The sequence below is a fragment of the Gasterosteus aculeatus genome, chromosome 13, assembly GCF_964276395.1.
Source record: "Gasterosteus aculeatus chromosome 13, fGasAcu3.hap1.1, whole genome shotgun sequence".
Classification (NCBI taxonomy): domain Eukaryota; kingdom Metazoa; phylum Chordata; class Actinopteri; order Perciformes; family Gasterosteidae; genus Gasterosteus; species Gasterosteus aculeatus.
Window position 1 is genome coordinate 11873748 of NC_135701.1, and position 15079 is coordinate 11888826.

Genomic DNA, 15079 nt, shown 5'->3' on the forward strand with positions numbered 1-15079 from the left:
TCCTCCTCTGCACAATAGTATCATTTTTATATTTACATTAAATGCTCTCCAGCGTTCATTCAGCTTCACCTTTTCCAGAATGTGTGCATTAAGAGCAAGCTCAGATCCTTCTATTGGCAGGATCATCAACGATAACCAAATATCATACCAACAAGCCAGACCTCATTCTAACTTAACACACACAAGCATTAAAAAGTCAGGAGCCCGCAAGGCGATACAATATCTTCTGTTGACTACAGAGATGACAAATGTTAAGGGAATTGCAGATATGGTAACAATTACACTTCGCTGTGCCCTCGATCTACCAAAGAGCCCTGTGGCAATGCGGTGGGAAATATTGAAGAATACACACACGCACTCATTGGGTTGATACAGAAATTACATCAGCTTATAGTCAGGTACCAGAACATTCAAATTTACAATGTGTTGTTAAATTAACCATCACAAAAGACTGTCCATCTGAAGGTTTTGATAACAATGTTTACAGTGCAATGAAAAGGGGCATAAAGACACAGACTTAAGATTCTAAGCAGGTTACATTAGATAAATACCAAAACATGCAAAACCACTTACAGAGATCTGCAACATGAGGCCATTAACAGTTTACCATCCATCCATCCATCGTCAAACCGCTTATCCTGCACACAGGGTCGCGGGGGGGCTGGAGTCCATCCCAGCCAACTTCGGGCGATAGACAGGGTACATCCTGGATTGGTCGCCAGCCAATCGCAGGGCTACACAGAGACATACAACCATTCACACTCACATTCACACATCTACGGGCAATTTAGAGTCCCCAATTAACCTGATCCCCAGAGCATGTCTTTGGACTGTGGGAGGAAGCCGGAGAACCCGGAGAGAACCCACGCAGACACGGGGAGAACATGCAGACTCCACACAGAAAGGCCACTGGGCGGAATCGAACCCAGGACCTTCTTGCTGTGAGGCAACAGTGCTAACCACCACGCCACCGTGCCGCCCCTTAACAGTTTACCTCGTGATAATTTATTTATAGACTATAGAGCTTCACAAGTGATTTTCATCCTTCTATTGCAGCTGGCTGCAGCTATATTTTGCTGATATTGGGCAGATGTGCAGCATATTTCCCTTGAGTGTTCAAACGCAATGTTATGTGTGAGCTCGTCGTGTAAAACTGATATTCAGACGGTACATAAATGTGCAAACAGTAGCGATCTCAATTCTCAAACACACCAAACAACCTTAATACAAACCAGATATATTCAGTGAATTCATGCTTTGTTTGCATTTCTATGATGAAAATATATTGCTCTGTTTGATTTGAAAGGCAGATATCCAGAAATACATACAGCAGAGAAAACTTCTTGAATAGCTGCACGGATCTGACCTCTGCCCCTCACAGAATAACCCGTCTCACATGACGCCAGACGCGCAAAGGCAGTCGCGCCACGTAATCTCCAAAACGCCGACACGAGCGCACACCTCCGTTCCCACGGCCCAATCATTCCAGGCCTCCTCTGTAGCAACACACAATGCCTGCCTGCAGCGTCCCGCGCAAACATCCCACGTGGCATCATTAAAGTCAAACAAACCGCCTGAATGTTTTATGTCCTGTTCTCCGCCGCCACCGCCGCTCCCTGTGCCCGGCTTCGTTTCCCTCAGCCGTGTCGCCTGTTTCCTTGCCGCTCCGTCTCTCGTCTCACGCGGCCGCTTTTGCCCCGTGATGCTGTTCTCTCGTTGTGAGGTGAGGCTTTGCTTTTGCCATTACGCCGTCACACTGTGGTATGTTTTCCTTTTTACATTTTGTTCACGGTTCACTATCCGCGTGTCACGTCTCTGATTAAGGCCCCCTTCAAAAGGTTGCTGTCAGCATTTCTGTTCTCACTGAAGTGATTTAAGAGGAAGACAAGTGGAATGCAGCTGAAAAGCCATTATTTCTTTGATAGTTAATCAAATATATTAATGCTAAACTGCTCTCAGTATCTGTCTATGTTTCGATCTGGAATAATCTGAAATCTGTGGGATGAAAGTATCTTTGTGACTTGACGAGGCATTTAGACCGAACGAGAGATGTGAAAAAATGTATATATTGTAGCTATGAATACAATTTAGTTTGGGGGACATTCGTATTCAAAGCTCCTCTGACAATTGATCTTTATACCAGAGCCATTTCATTCATATTTCATCAATCTAGACAATTAGTTGTACGTAGGTAATAAATTGGAGCCAGATCATTTCTGTTGAGGGAGCCGCAGCAGCTTCAACAACGTCACTTAAATCATTGCCTAATGCAATGAAATCTCTAGGGTTATAATTATATAATATTACGCTTTAGGAAAGACATTTATGCATTAAAACGGCCCAAAAATAAAATAAATGGGATTTTAGGGGGATTCATTATTATTCATTATGTATCAAATATATCTTTTGACAGCAGAGAGATTGGTTGATCTGAATTTACTAAATACATAACAAAGAGAGAAGAGACGCATGGCAAAAAATGTGCCAATGCAGTTACTATACAACTGGGAGCACGTCAAGACTTAAAGTCAAAACTGGAGATGGCCGAGGTGAGTAACTCCAATCACCACCACAGAAGCAACATCCACCAGCTGAAGACAGCGACGCCCTTTACATTGTTCATCGTGCTCGATTACACCGACATCTGTTCTACCAAGTAATTAACTTCAAAGCCATCAAGGTTGATTTTCACTTTTATGTCTAAATATTAATTACAAACAAGTCATGCTATAACGTAAGACGCTTACATCTAACAGATTAAAGCCAGAACCCACAAGAAAGTAAAGTGTGACAATAATTAACTGTATGTGTTCATTCGTTTGTGTCCGGCCCGTCTCAGTGTGCGTCCTGTCCTGTGACCGTGCTTTACCTGGATCCACGGCCATCTGTCATTTTCGGCAGCAGTCCAGGCGTTGACCAAGCCCTTCTTGTTGAGGCGTGAAAAGTACGGGTACCACTTCTGCAAGCCAAAAAGAGCACGGTGGGTGGAGGAGGCTGTTATCTGTTGGTTGGATATTATGCCGCCCTCCATGCCCAGTGGTCCTGAGCATCCTGAGTGAAGGGAGGGAGAAAGAGACACATGAGTGTGATCGGGTCATTTTAGCACATATGTGTATTTCTATTACTATAAATACCACCATGTCAACGTTTTTTGTCCCTCACATGTAAATCTTCTCTGTGTGAACAGTGTCATGTATGGCAATTAAAACTGCAGCTTCTCCTTTTTTGGTTTTGTTATATCTTAGTGACTCTTGTCCCTCTCATTTTCAATTTGACTTTCATTCATCACAAAGTTGTTACACTTTCTATCATAGTCAAATCCTTTTGAGTCACGTTCAGCACTGAAGAAGACTCGTATATGCCTTCATGCTGTCCACATCTGAGGGGCTAACAGGTTGCTCCTTCATCTCTTCCATCAGTAACGCTGGCCCTTCGGCTTCCGCCCAAGGAGCTGCTGACACTTCTGGATAAAATCATCCCCAAAGTCGACAAACTGTAAGAGCTTTAGACATCCTACAAGCTACAGTGAGGGAGGCATGACTGATGATGTCTTCAGACAGAAACACTAAGCTTCTGTGAGCAACTGGTTTTCCCTCTTAATCCTTATTGGTACGTATGTCCAGACACATCAACAGAATTTTAATAGACATGCGAAAATGTGCTAAAAGGAGTTCTGGCTGTTGTGTAAAGCCATTACGTCTTTGTGTTTCCATACAAATAAAAAGCCTATTTGGGAATTCTACACTAACAGAAAAAACATACAAATGATACAGATGTATTGAATAACATTTTATAAAAACATATTTTTGACAGTGCAACTGTTCATTTACACATAAAAGCATCTGCTTTTCTATCAAAACTCATGTCCGCTTGAGTTGAGATGGGACATGCATGTGAGTGACATGTGGGTTTAAGATGACCGATACATGCCGGGAAAATTACAGCACCAGTTCAACTGGGCTTAATTTATGTCCCAAACAGTGGTGACAAATCACCATTGAAAGAGAATAAGATGTGACGGAAGGTCCTCAGAATCCTTCAGCCTGAATATGAATATATGTTGTGTATCCCACAGTGCCTGTCAAACAAAAACACCATCACAACTGTATTTAAATTGTGATGTGTTGGTTGTAACAGATGTTTCAGTTGTAATTGGTCTCTAAGTGAAGCATATAAATGCAAGGATTTATAACTGAACATGTTGCATCCAACAATACTTATCTTGAATGATCATGATTGGACTACTGTACAGTCATGATCTATATCATATTTGTAACATTGGTGTTATAATTTACTAATTAGCTCAACAATTAATCATTTCAAATATGAACATCCATTGCATAATATGCTCAGGATCGTCCCCATTGAAGAACAGCTGACATTGGGTAGATATTCTGTAGTGTGTGCTGGAGTGTACTAGACGTGTGTGGCACACAGAAAAAAAACAGAAATGGCAGTTTGGAACATGTAATTATCCGTCAGAGTTGAAAGTCAAAAGGAACAATATAAACTGAGTAGCAAATGGAATTTATTTCCCACTGCCTTTTCTGTTGCGTGACGGCAATAAACAACAGATGTGACAGAGGTAACCGTGTGAGGCTTATTGTGTTTTCTGAAAGAAATGATGGTTTTGTTTAACAGAGAAGAAAATATCACAGCTGAAGAATTTAATTTAATTGACGGACAATTGCATGTGATGTAAAGGATTCGGGCGGTAATCCTGCTCTGCTCTTTGTGTTCATTTCTAACAACAACAGGGGTAAAATAATAATGTAATAATAAAACAGTGGACACGGTGAATGAATTATATTTTGTTTGTGAACACGGTAAATGGCGCTATTGTTCTCTTCTGACATCTCAAGGCACTTGAACACAACATGTCTTGTACCCCAATTCCCACCTGTTCATACACTGATCAATTGGGTGCCACCTGCTCATCAGAGCTAACTAACTAGCACTCATACAGTATTCACACACCGCGGGCACAGTCCACAAGAGCAACATGGGGTTAAATGTCAGATTGACATGAACCAGAAGCATAGATCAAGCCTCCGTGATTGAAGAAGAGACCCACGGTCACCCCTCTTTGTCTACTGCAGCGCGTCTACACAGTAATAGCTGTGTTTAAGACCCCTAAAACAATAAGTGTTGGCAAAGCCGAGGGGACTTGTCCCGAAAGAACGAGGGCACATCGAGTGAAAAACCCCACCAGAGGCTCTGCCTGCTCATAACCAGTGAACTACTGGCGTCGGTTTATAACCAGCCTTCAGGGGAAGCCTGGAGCAGCGTCCACCCAAAGGCTCTGATGCCTGCTCTATTTAAGGAAAGCAGCTAAGCAGTTGAGCTCACACACGGACAGAAGAAGCACACACACACACACATTCCTGCAGACAATGAAACTGGCAGTGCTGTGGAGATGTGAAGATGAGACTTTCACCACAGAAGAAAGCCAAGAGTCAGAGAAGAATGGAACGATGAAAACAACCCTTGCAAAAATTCTCCATCTGCTGAAACAGTGGGACTCTAGGCAAGAGTGAGGCAGGGAGTCAGTGAAACATTTCTGAAGACAGTCCTGGGGGATTGACTGGAGGCTGGGAGAGAGCAAAAGTATATTGTTGAGTGTGTTTGTACCGACATAGACGTGTTTGTATATTCTAGCATGCCAAATTATTCTTGCTTCAAACGCTCTTCCTCGGGTTTGACTCATCGCATCCAGACTGAGAGGAGGATGTGGGCGGATGCGACAGCCTGCTGGTGAAGCTTCGAGAACCTTTCGATTTTTGAATCTAATGGATGCACTTAGAAAGAACCCTTATTAACTTATGTTGCTAATAAATGTTGCATTTTAGCACTAGATGGCAAATCATATTAATTAAGAGACGACGAATATCTGTGTGTAATAGTGGCTCTTCCTCCTTGACAGTGAAACATTTACAAAGAAGATTTGTTCCTCAGCGAGGTATCTGAAAATTCAAATTATATTGGTTCCTCCCATTATGCAATCTTATCCATAACTCAGACTGTCACACTGATTATTAGGAAAGGGAATTTAGGTTTCCTGCATTCAACCTGAGGTTAAGGGGGCAAGAAGCAAACTTCGGCAGAAGCCTTGTGAGGTATTCTATGTGGATGTTGTTGCAAGACAGTGTCCCAAAGTCACAGTCCTCCTCACCTCGCGGCTTTGAAGGGCCCCTGTTAACGAGCTGCCTGCCAGTTGTCTGTCAGAGCAGCAAAGGCGGCGAGCCCCCCGGGGGCCTTGGCCTGCTGGCCCTTGAGCGTACATCAGCTCCGCAACAGCAGGCGGCACTAACACCAGCACAACCGGGATGTGACAGCTGAATCCATCTCCCACAAGACAAGACCTACCTACAGCCTCAACAAATTACAGCCCCACTGAAATGAATGCGAGCACAGCAATGCTAATGAGCACGCGTTGGAAAGAGGCAATGATGAAAAGTATTTTTGTTTTGTGTATTTAGCAGACAGAAATAGATAGTATTTGATGAGGACAACTTGTTGCTATTTGTAACTTGGTGCAACCTGCTCTGGTCCTGAACAGATCTCACCCTTTATCAATATTGGATCTTTAACTGACCATTTAACCTATATTATTGTCTGAAAATGGGAGTCTCGGGGGCCAATACAGCATTAACAATCCCAAATCTGTGTCAGCAGGTGTATTTGTAGACCTTTTTCCTTATTTGTAGATACTGAAGGTGCTGTAATTATTTCAACAAAATCGGACAATAACAGAATCAACAGACAGCGGCCAAAAAGCTTGCTGCTGCCATCGCGTCAATCATTTATAGTACGGCCCAAAATATGTAGCTGCTTAGTCTGCAACAGCCAATACATGCAGTACGCACATAACGTGTGTTGAAGGAACAAGTCAGAAAAGATGGACAAGTCCATGGAAAAAAAGAAGATAATTTCTTGATTTTTCTATTAATGGTCTATTGGGGAGCACACAGTCACTTTAAGTCCTACGACAAGGCTGCGACATATTCAATGAATGATACAGTTAAACAGAAAAAGGCAGAAGGTCATACATGAAAACCACTTTACTCATCTCAAGTAACAAGCTTGTCCTCTGGGTCCCTCGTGAGGCTTTGCTAAATCCGAGAAAATAACCTGTGATGTCACAGTGAAGCCATCAGGGTTATCCCAGTTTGGGCTGGATGGCTACAAGTCTTCACCTGAATAACTGTGTTACAAAGTGAGCGTGTCAGGTTTGAAGATGTGGGCATTCGGCACGCGCAGAGAATGTAAAGAAAGACATCATTGATTATGGGAAATATAGGTTTAACATTTTATTGAATTGAATGTTTACCTTAATTTAAAGATGGTAGTTAAGAAACATTAAAAAAGAAGGAAACCACTCATTCTCGAATACATGTTGTAATATTCCCTATTTGTAATGCAGTCTTTTGTTTCAGAACTTTTTTCACATAAACAGCTTCTTCCAAAAACGTAGAATTCAGTTGGACAGTATCGGAAGAATTTATTTTTGGCTAAACCCCAGTGCATTAAATAACAGACAAAACAAGGTAACAGTGCTAATGTTTATTTGTAGGGGTCTTTAATGCTGTGTACATTGATTGAACGTTGTAGTAATTATTTCCCTGTACAGCCTCAACATTTATTTTGGTTGTAAACATCAAATTAAACAGCAGGTCAGTATTTTCCCTTTATGGCATTTATTTCGGGGACACATCAAAAAAACAAAAAAAAAACATAGATTACGCTGCCACTGGTTGAGTCTATGGCTGTACAAATAGAGTTTATATAAGAGCATCATTAGACAAATAATGGAGTTTAGCATATGTTCAATTAGCAAGATATTTCCTCCTTGAGTTCTTCACTCACTACACCAACCTTATCAGTCAGGCTGTGCCTCTTAATTCCTCTTGATACACTAATTATCCTGCCTTCTGGGATTCAATTTATAAAATTACCATAAACCCTTAGAAAGTTATCTCCTCTCGATGCAAACTCTTTCTTGAAAATTCCTAAGTAACTTTTGAACCACTGTGCTCGACATAAGATAGACAATGGATTTGTTTGTGAGGAGCAGTGCAGGCGTGGCTCCGGGCTCCGGGTCCACTGCTACATTAATCCTAATATGCTCCAACAGTAAGCAGACCAAATCCCCACGATAGCAATATGAACACACAAGGGCACTTCAAGCTCTCCGGGTGTTGGAAAAGAATAGCTACTTGTGATAATGTGGATGTGCTCCCACATTCTACACAGCCACTGGGCAGAAGAATGAAATTAGGGATGAATGAAATTAACGGCCTTGACTTCTCAACATTTAAATGTTCAGATGTTTTTTTAGGGTTAATTGTGTGGTAAAAAACATCTAAAATAATATAAGTAGAAGTTTGGATTCAATTTGTTAAGTTAAGTTAATAGAGTTTATTGTAATGCTTATTTCTCTTTAATTCAGAAGACATGAACATTGTGTGGAATGTGAAGAATGAAATAGGATTAGAGCTAAATGTGAAGAAGCTCTATGTCCTTATTATTCTCAACTCTCACTTTAAAGTCAAATATTTGATAATGTGGCGCTAACCCCCCCCGTGTGCTTTAGAAATAATAAGTGATCGTGCTACGCTAGCCATGTCCAAAAAATATACGGAGGCAATTTCAGCTTTAAAAGGTTGTGTGAGACAAATTCTATTAACGCCCAAAAACTATTTCAGGCTTTTTCTAAGATACATTTCTTTGCCACTGTCAAATGTTGAATATGGTGACTTTCCTTTACTGCATCTTTTTTTCACTGAAACATATTTATTCTTACCTGCAATAATAACAGTATTGGCTATTATAAAACCTACCCAGCAAACCCGCGAAAAGGTCCTTAAAGTAAAATGTCCTCAAAGCTCAAAACAACCTTGAATGACTTCTGAAAAGTTTTCATCAAAGGTGGGCACACTACCCACAGAGATTCTTACAGGAATTAGCCAACCCGCAAACTGTTTGGCGTTAATAATCAATGGATAGCTGTCAAAGAAAGAAGCACTCACTGTATTGACAGTTCCTCCCCATGTACTCTCCTGGGCATTCGCAGGAATAGTTGGCAACCAGATCTGTGCAGATGCCCCCGTTCTTGCAGGGATCCCTTTCGCATTCGTTGATATCTGGAAAAGCAGCAAGAAGAAGAAAGTACTTTCATCAATTTAAAGCAGACATCTGCAATTAAACAAACCTGGTTGTCGTTCAAATGCAAAGGCAGGGAGCATATATTGCATTTTATTAAAGTGACATTTGATCAACTCATTATAGATCTCACAAGGACAGCGCTTTCTTGAAAATAATAAATGGAATAGCTCCTCTGAGGACCACTTATAATATAACACATAACTAAGATTTGAAATGTTTGGCTTGACAACTAAACTAGAGTAATTTCTTTGCAGTTTAAATAACTCGATTCATTTTCAGTGCTGTATCCCTGGCAGTTAATTTGTGATCGGCTTGGTACATATTGTTAGTCTTCCCATTAAAGTAGCACAGAACCGATTAACAATATATATCATCAGGTGTCACAATCCGTTGTAATAGCAGCGTTTCTCCGACCACTATATTAGTGGGGCGCACTGAGACAGTTGTTAATCAAGGCTACAACAGGCCATTTAAAACATTGCAATTCACAGCAGAGTTGTTCAAAGGAATAGTATTGCCTAAGTGGAACACTGATGGAAATGTGATTTTATCAATGCCCCTTGTTAACATTGAGATGTGACCCATTGAATGCATTAGCTGAATGTGGATCAATGTGTAAGTAAATGCCACAGCAGCACTGCTACACATCTGGGAACATCTTAACTTCAACGATACAAATGTGGCTGTAGATTTGAGCTGAAGAGTGGCTTGAGAAGACACAACTGTTCCAACTTTTCCTTTCCTTTCATAAGAAGCACATGGGGAAGACTTCAAAGCGGTGTTTTTAGTGAGAAAACACAAAATAAAGAAGATAGTTAAGTGATTAGAAGAAGAGGATTGGGGGAACAGACACTCAAAAAGAAGAGATTAGAGCGTACGAGAGGAAAATGTGCAGGCCCAGTGGTCAGGTAAATGAATTCAGTGTTTACGCAACCCGGGTACAAGCGTGCATCCAAGGAGTTCCCTTAATAGTCAGGTTCTATCATTATTCCATTTAATCAGTCATTAAAGCCTTACGGCAGAACAGTGTTTGCAACTGATTACTTTAGTTTAATGGGAATTATCCTAATGAGCTTTAACGGATTTAACAAGCCAGTTTGTGTAAAGAAGTCCACGGCAGATGGGCAAAATAAAACTAAAAGGCTAACAATTTGATAGGATCCAACACCCTGGCTCTCCAATAAAACTACTTGTGAAGGTTCCAGTGTTCACTTTTGTTGAAACTGAGCCAGAGGGATGGTGATTCAACCAACAATGTATTAGACTTAACAATTTACTACCAGAAGGATTTTATGTTTTGTCCACCTGCTGCACATACAGCAATGGACCAAATACAATTTGCCATTGGCCCACCAGGCAATTCACTGCATGATTTTGCACAGGCGTATATTTCATTATTCCAGCAGTCAAGAAATGTAACTTATTTATTAATGAACATATTGCCATTTCATGAATAAATAGTTGTGCTGTTGTGAGACGAAGTAATATTAAGATTGCTAATGTGATTAATACCATATACTTTACTGTTATTACCCCTTGCTCGCAGACAACCCCTTTGGAGCAATGAATAGTGCTATTTGTCGGGAAGTTGTAATGTCTGTGAGCACTAAATTGGCTTTTGTGTGTGTTTGGAGCGTAGTAGGAGACGTGCATTGGGATGGGGGAGGGTCTATGGGTGCCCCCTCTCTGCCCGGCTGCACTGACCTCAGCACGCCTCCACCTGCTACACCACTCAAACCCACAGGCCGTTCAATCTGCTTCCCACTTCATTCAACAGCAGCGGCATTGCGGCAAATCGTGTACCGCGCAGGATGTGTATGTTCAAGACGAGGTGGGAAATAATGACATTTCATCAGTATGGAACATCTTGGAGGATGTAATGCCAGATATCAAATGTATCATGCTTACGTTTTTTTTTTCTTCATTTTTTCTCTAATCACCTGAAAATGACAATTTTTGTATTCGGCGTCACCTCGCAAGCCTAAACTGGCCCTGAAGAAACAACATACTTCACACAAATGATTGGATGAAATCCCTACTAATTGCGTGTAATGCGCTCACAGATGTAAAGCCTCCAAACTTAATCAGCAGAATTAAAGGTAATGTCTAAGCATTATAGCCACTACATCGTACCCACCTCCTTTATTAAATTACAGCCAGATGTTGGGTACATCTGGGTAAAGCCTTCTTTTTTCTTCTGCTAAGACGCTGCACGCCACTTAATCTGAGGTTTGGGAAGATTTCGCTTTCATGTGGAGATGTCTCATCGTGTTACATCTCTCCATCTGGGCTCAGTTTAGCCCTCATGCATAGTGTCCTCTGGGGAAGTCGCATCTTCTCTTATCGGCTTGTATGACACGGAGCCACTGAACCCACCCATGTTTTGGAAGCAAGAAGGTTTTCTTGACATCTTTATCCGGGTAAGTAATAGCGGTGTGACCTCTACAGACCTCTACTGATTGACAGCAATGAAGTGGACAACTGGTTGTTTATGTCTGCCACGTGATTAACCCCTGACCTGGAACACTCGTACTGCCAAACAAGTAATCAGTTCGTTTTTTTTTTGTCAATAACAGATGGGATTTACACCGGACAGGCTGCTGCCGATGCACTGTGACTCATGTCGGTATGCTGCTGATGTTGGATTTGATACTAAAAATAAAATTTGCAATCCAAGGACAACCTGAATGAATTTATCAGGTCTAATTAAAAAAAACACACAGCCAATCACTAGGGTGCAAGGCTTTGCATGAATAATGTTTACTATCATCATTAGCTTATGATCTGTGTGACAGGTCACTTAGTTAAATATGATTTCAAAACAAAAAGTCTAAACATGTAATATCAGAGTATCAATAAAAGATGTGACATACAGCCCTAATTACAGACTCATACACACACAGACTGAACAGCTAATGGCATCGTCAGTTAGTGACCAAGGACACACATCCAAGGGAGCAAAACATTGCATGAAATGTTTTCCCAATGAAACGTACTGTACTCGTGTTTGATAATGGAGGTGTGGTTATGAGAAGAGCAGCTTATCTTGGGCTGTGCTCTTTTCATTCCATCTATGATTTTTCTGCTCATTTACACTTTGATTATATCCTCACACATTTTTTTCCCGTGGATATTGCTTTTTCACATTGATTTTTGTGTTTTTTAGAGGCAAAACAGTATTTAAAGTGCAGACATACATTATAGTATCTGACTGCATTTGCTAATGTCATCTCGCCTGTTGATTGAATGTTCTTTCCCATTTACTGCAGATGCAACACACGTGCATACACGCATATTGTACAGACAGTATCTACGTATGTCGATGAACTCTGAACTGAACTTCAGGATGAATCGATCTATAGCCTTCACTACTTCGAGTGCCGACTCGTCGTCCTCATAGTTGCATCTGGCGGTCCACCTTGAATGTTGTGTTTGACAGGCACTGGTGCAGTGAAATGTGTCACATCCACACTACACAAGGCCGGCACAAGACCTGTCTCTCCAAGTAGAGATAGAGATAGAGGATGGAACATGGAAGGACCTGTCCCCACTGTCAATCTGTCCTGTCAATCTATCCTGGCCTTAGCCATGTCAGTGGAGTGACGATCAAAATATAAAGTAGAATTCCTGTCTGGCGTCTGATGGCGGGTCACAACCAGCTGAAAGACACATTTATTATTGACCTACGAAGCCTTGACATGTGTTCTCTCTGAACACATTTCTGCATGCCCATGCGTACTGATTTTATCAATCTCCTACATAGAAATGTAAAGAAAAATCTCATCTTTCACACGTTAGTTTACGTAGCTGCATATGCTGCGTGTTTCAGGTGATGTGATGCGGCATGGCGCTGTGAATTCAGGATTAAGGATAACGTGGAGGACACGCTCTTTGAAGTGGGATTATCCCATTGAGAGGTTATTCACAGCAGAAGCCTTCGGAAAGGTACCTTAGGATGCATTGCAGAGAGTTTTGAGTATTTGAAAAGGAAAACACTCATCATTTCTAACACACTCAGACTGGGGGGGGGGGGGGGGGGGGCGCTTCTGTCAAAGTGAAGGTGTGCAGAATGTGAAGAACCCTCAGCATGGGGGCGGATTGATACTTGGAGGAAAGTCTTGAGTGTCATTTTGTGCTTGCAGATGGAGCCTCCAAAGTAGGTGTGTGAGCGGAATAATGATCCAGCTCACAAAAACCTAAAGTGTGATCTAAAAGCTCTTTAGCATCACTGAGGCACACTTACTAGAATGTTTGAGGGACACACTCAAATAGCATAAGAAGCAGAGGTTTAGTGGAGGCAGGCCAAAGAGCTTGCACGGGCTTGAAATGGGGAGAAATTTGGTTTTGACTAAATATTTAAACTCATTTCCACTAAAAGAAAAAGGTCTTATTACGAATGACTTACTCAGAGTTCAATATTGAGAGTGGGAGCATGCTTCGATGGTTTCAACAGGGGACAATTTAACACTGATTTTATTAATTAATTTCTTTGCTGATCCTCACTTTGGTACTAGAGGAGATTTTATGAATGCTTTGGTAGAAAAAAGTCGTATAATCTTCATAACGAGCAAACACACATCGTAATCATTTTGTCTACGCTGAGTCATGTCTCTGCATAAATGAGAGGCTGCCTCCGATTTCTCTGCTGGGCACCGGTCACAATAATATTTTGTGGTATACAACCTCTCTCTTAATCTTCATTTTGGTGACATTTATCTCAAACTAAAACAACACTAATACTAGTTTGGCCACATATTTACATTTCTGAATTGTGTTTATTCAAAGCTAAACATTTGTTAGTTTTCTGTTTTGCCAGAAGCCCTGGACAGGGATGAGTCAAACTCTTCTCCGCCACAGGGGATTCGGAAATGCATCTCTATTTATGCCGCGGCCATCTGCCAAAAGGTCCATACTTATTGCAAAGGCTAGAAGGTGACAGCAAGGCTCAGGTGTCTACGCAATTAGGCCCTGGTAACTGCTTGTTCCCTACACGTCCTCCCCAGGAGGGATTGACCAGGGACTTGTAACAAGCAAAGGGGGAAAGGAAACCCACTAAATTAAACAAACAAGTCAATGCTTTTCTTCCCAAAAGTTAAGTTTTGTTAAGGTATTATTTTTTTCTGCCTTTTTTCTTCGTAAAAAAACATATTTATTTTCAAGGCTTTCATTTACAGTCATTTAAACTTTTAATCCCAACTAACAGGCCTGAAGAAATCAAAGCTACAAAAAAAACACTTCCTGAAGCACATTCAATATTCTTTCTACAGTGCCAGTACCATTCGATACTGGATCCACTGCTTGAAGGCATTCTGTGCCTTTTAAATTGGTCTTAACAGCAGAGTTGCATTGCGGTCTGTAATTTTCCAAACAAGAAAGGTCATCATGCTCAAAGTGAATTTCTACAGCAGTTTTTATTTGGCAGGATTTGCAGAACCGAGTGCTTACTAAAGGCATATATCACTTTTTATATCAATGATGGGTCAGACGACTTACAAATGAGGGCCTGCAGGAGCCCAACACTGACGAGATCAGGGCCACGCGCACGTGGCTCCTTGTTGTTATTGTTTGGTGCCATTATGTATTTAATGAGCTTAAAGGAAAACGGACATTTTGATCTGTTTAACACAAGGCCGTTTCCTAAAAGCTAAATGAAATATCTGTCCGTGGCAAGAAGGGGTCCCTGAAAACCTTGTTCTCCCAACTTGTCATCCAAAATGCCCTTTGACAAGGTCACCACTTTGCAGTGACATAAATTTGGGGTGCCTTGAAGGAAGAAAGGAATCCATCTTTCCATTTTGACCTCCAGCGAGTCCTGTGAGACAGAGAGAGAGGATGCAGACGCACTCACTGGCTCTCCATGAATTGTTGATCATTGGCGTCTGCCGGTTTGGCAGCGTGTGATTGTGGTTGTTGC

At 41.4% G+C, this 15079-nt stretch overlaps 1 protein-coding gene across 2 annotated transcripts in view; it reads right to left on the reverse strand.

Annotated features, from left to right (window-relative positions):
- Positions 1-15079, reverse strand: part of edil3a (EGF like and discoidin domains 3a) — a 73004-nt gene that overhangs the window by 24308 nt on the left and 33617 nt on the right. For both annotated transcript variants that reach the window (XM_040195851.2, XM_040195852.2), the window contains 2 exons: positions 9030-9143; positions 2870-3051 (listed from right to left, as the gene is read on the reverse strand). In XM_040195851.2, the coding sequence (XP_040051785.1) occupies positions 2870-3051; positions 9030-9143 (296 nt within the window). The remainder of the gene's footprint in view (positions 1-2869; positions 3052-9029; positions 9144-15079) is intronic.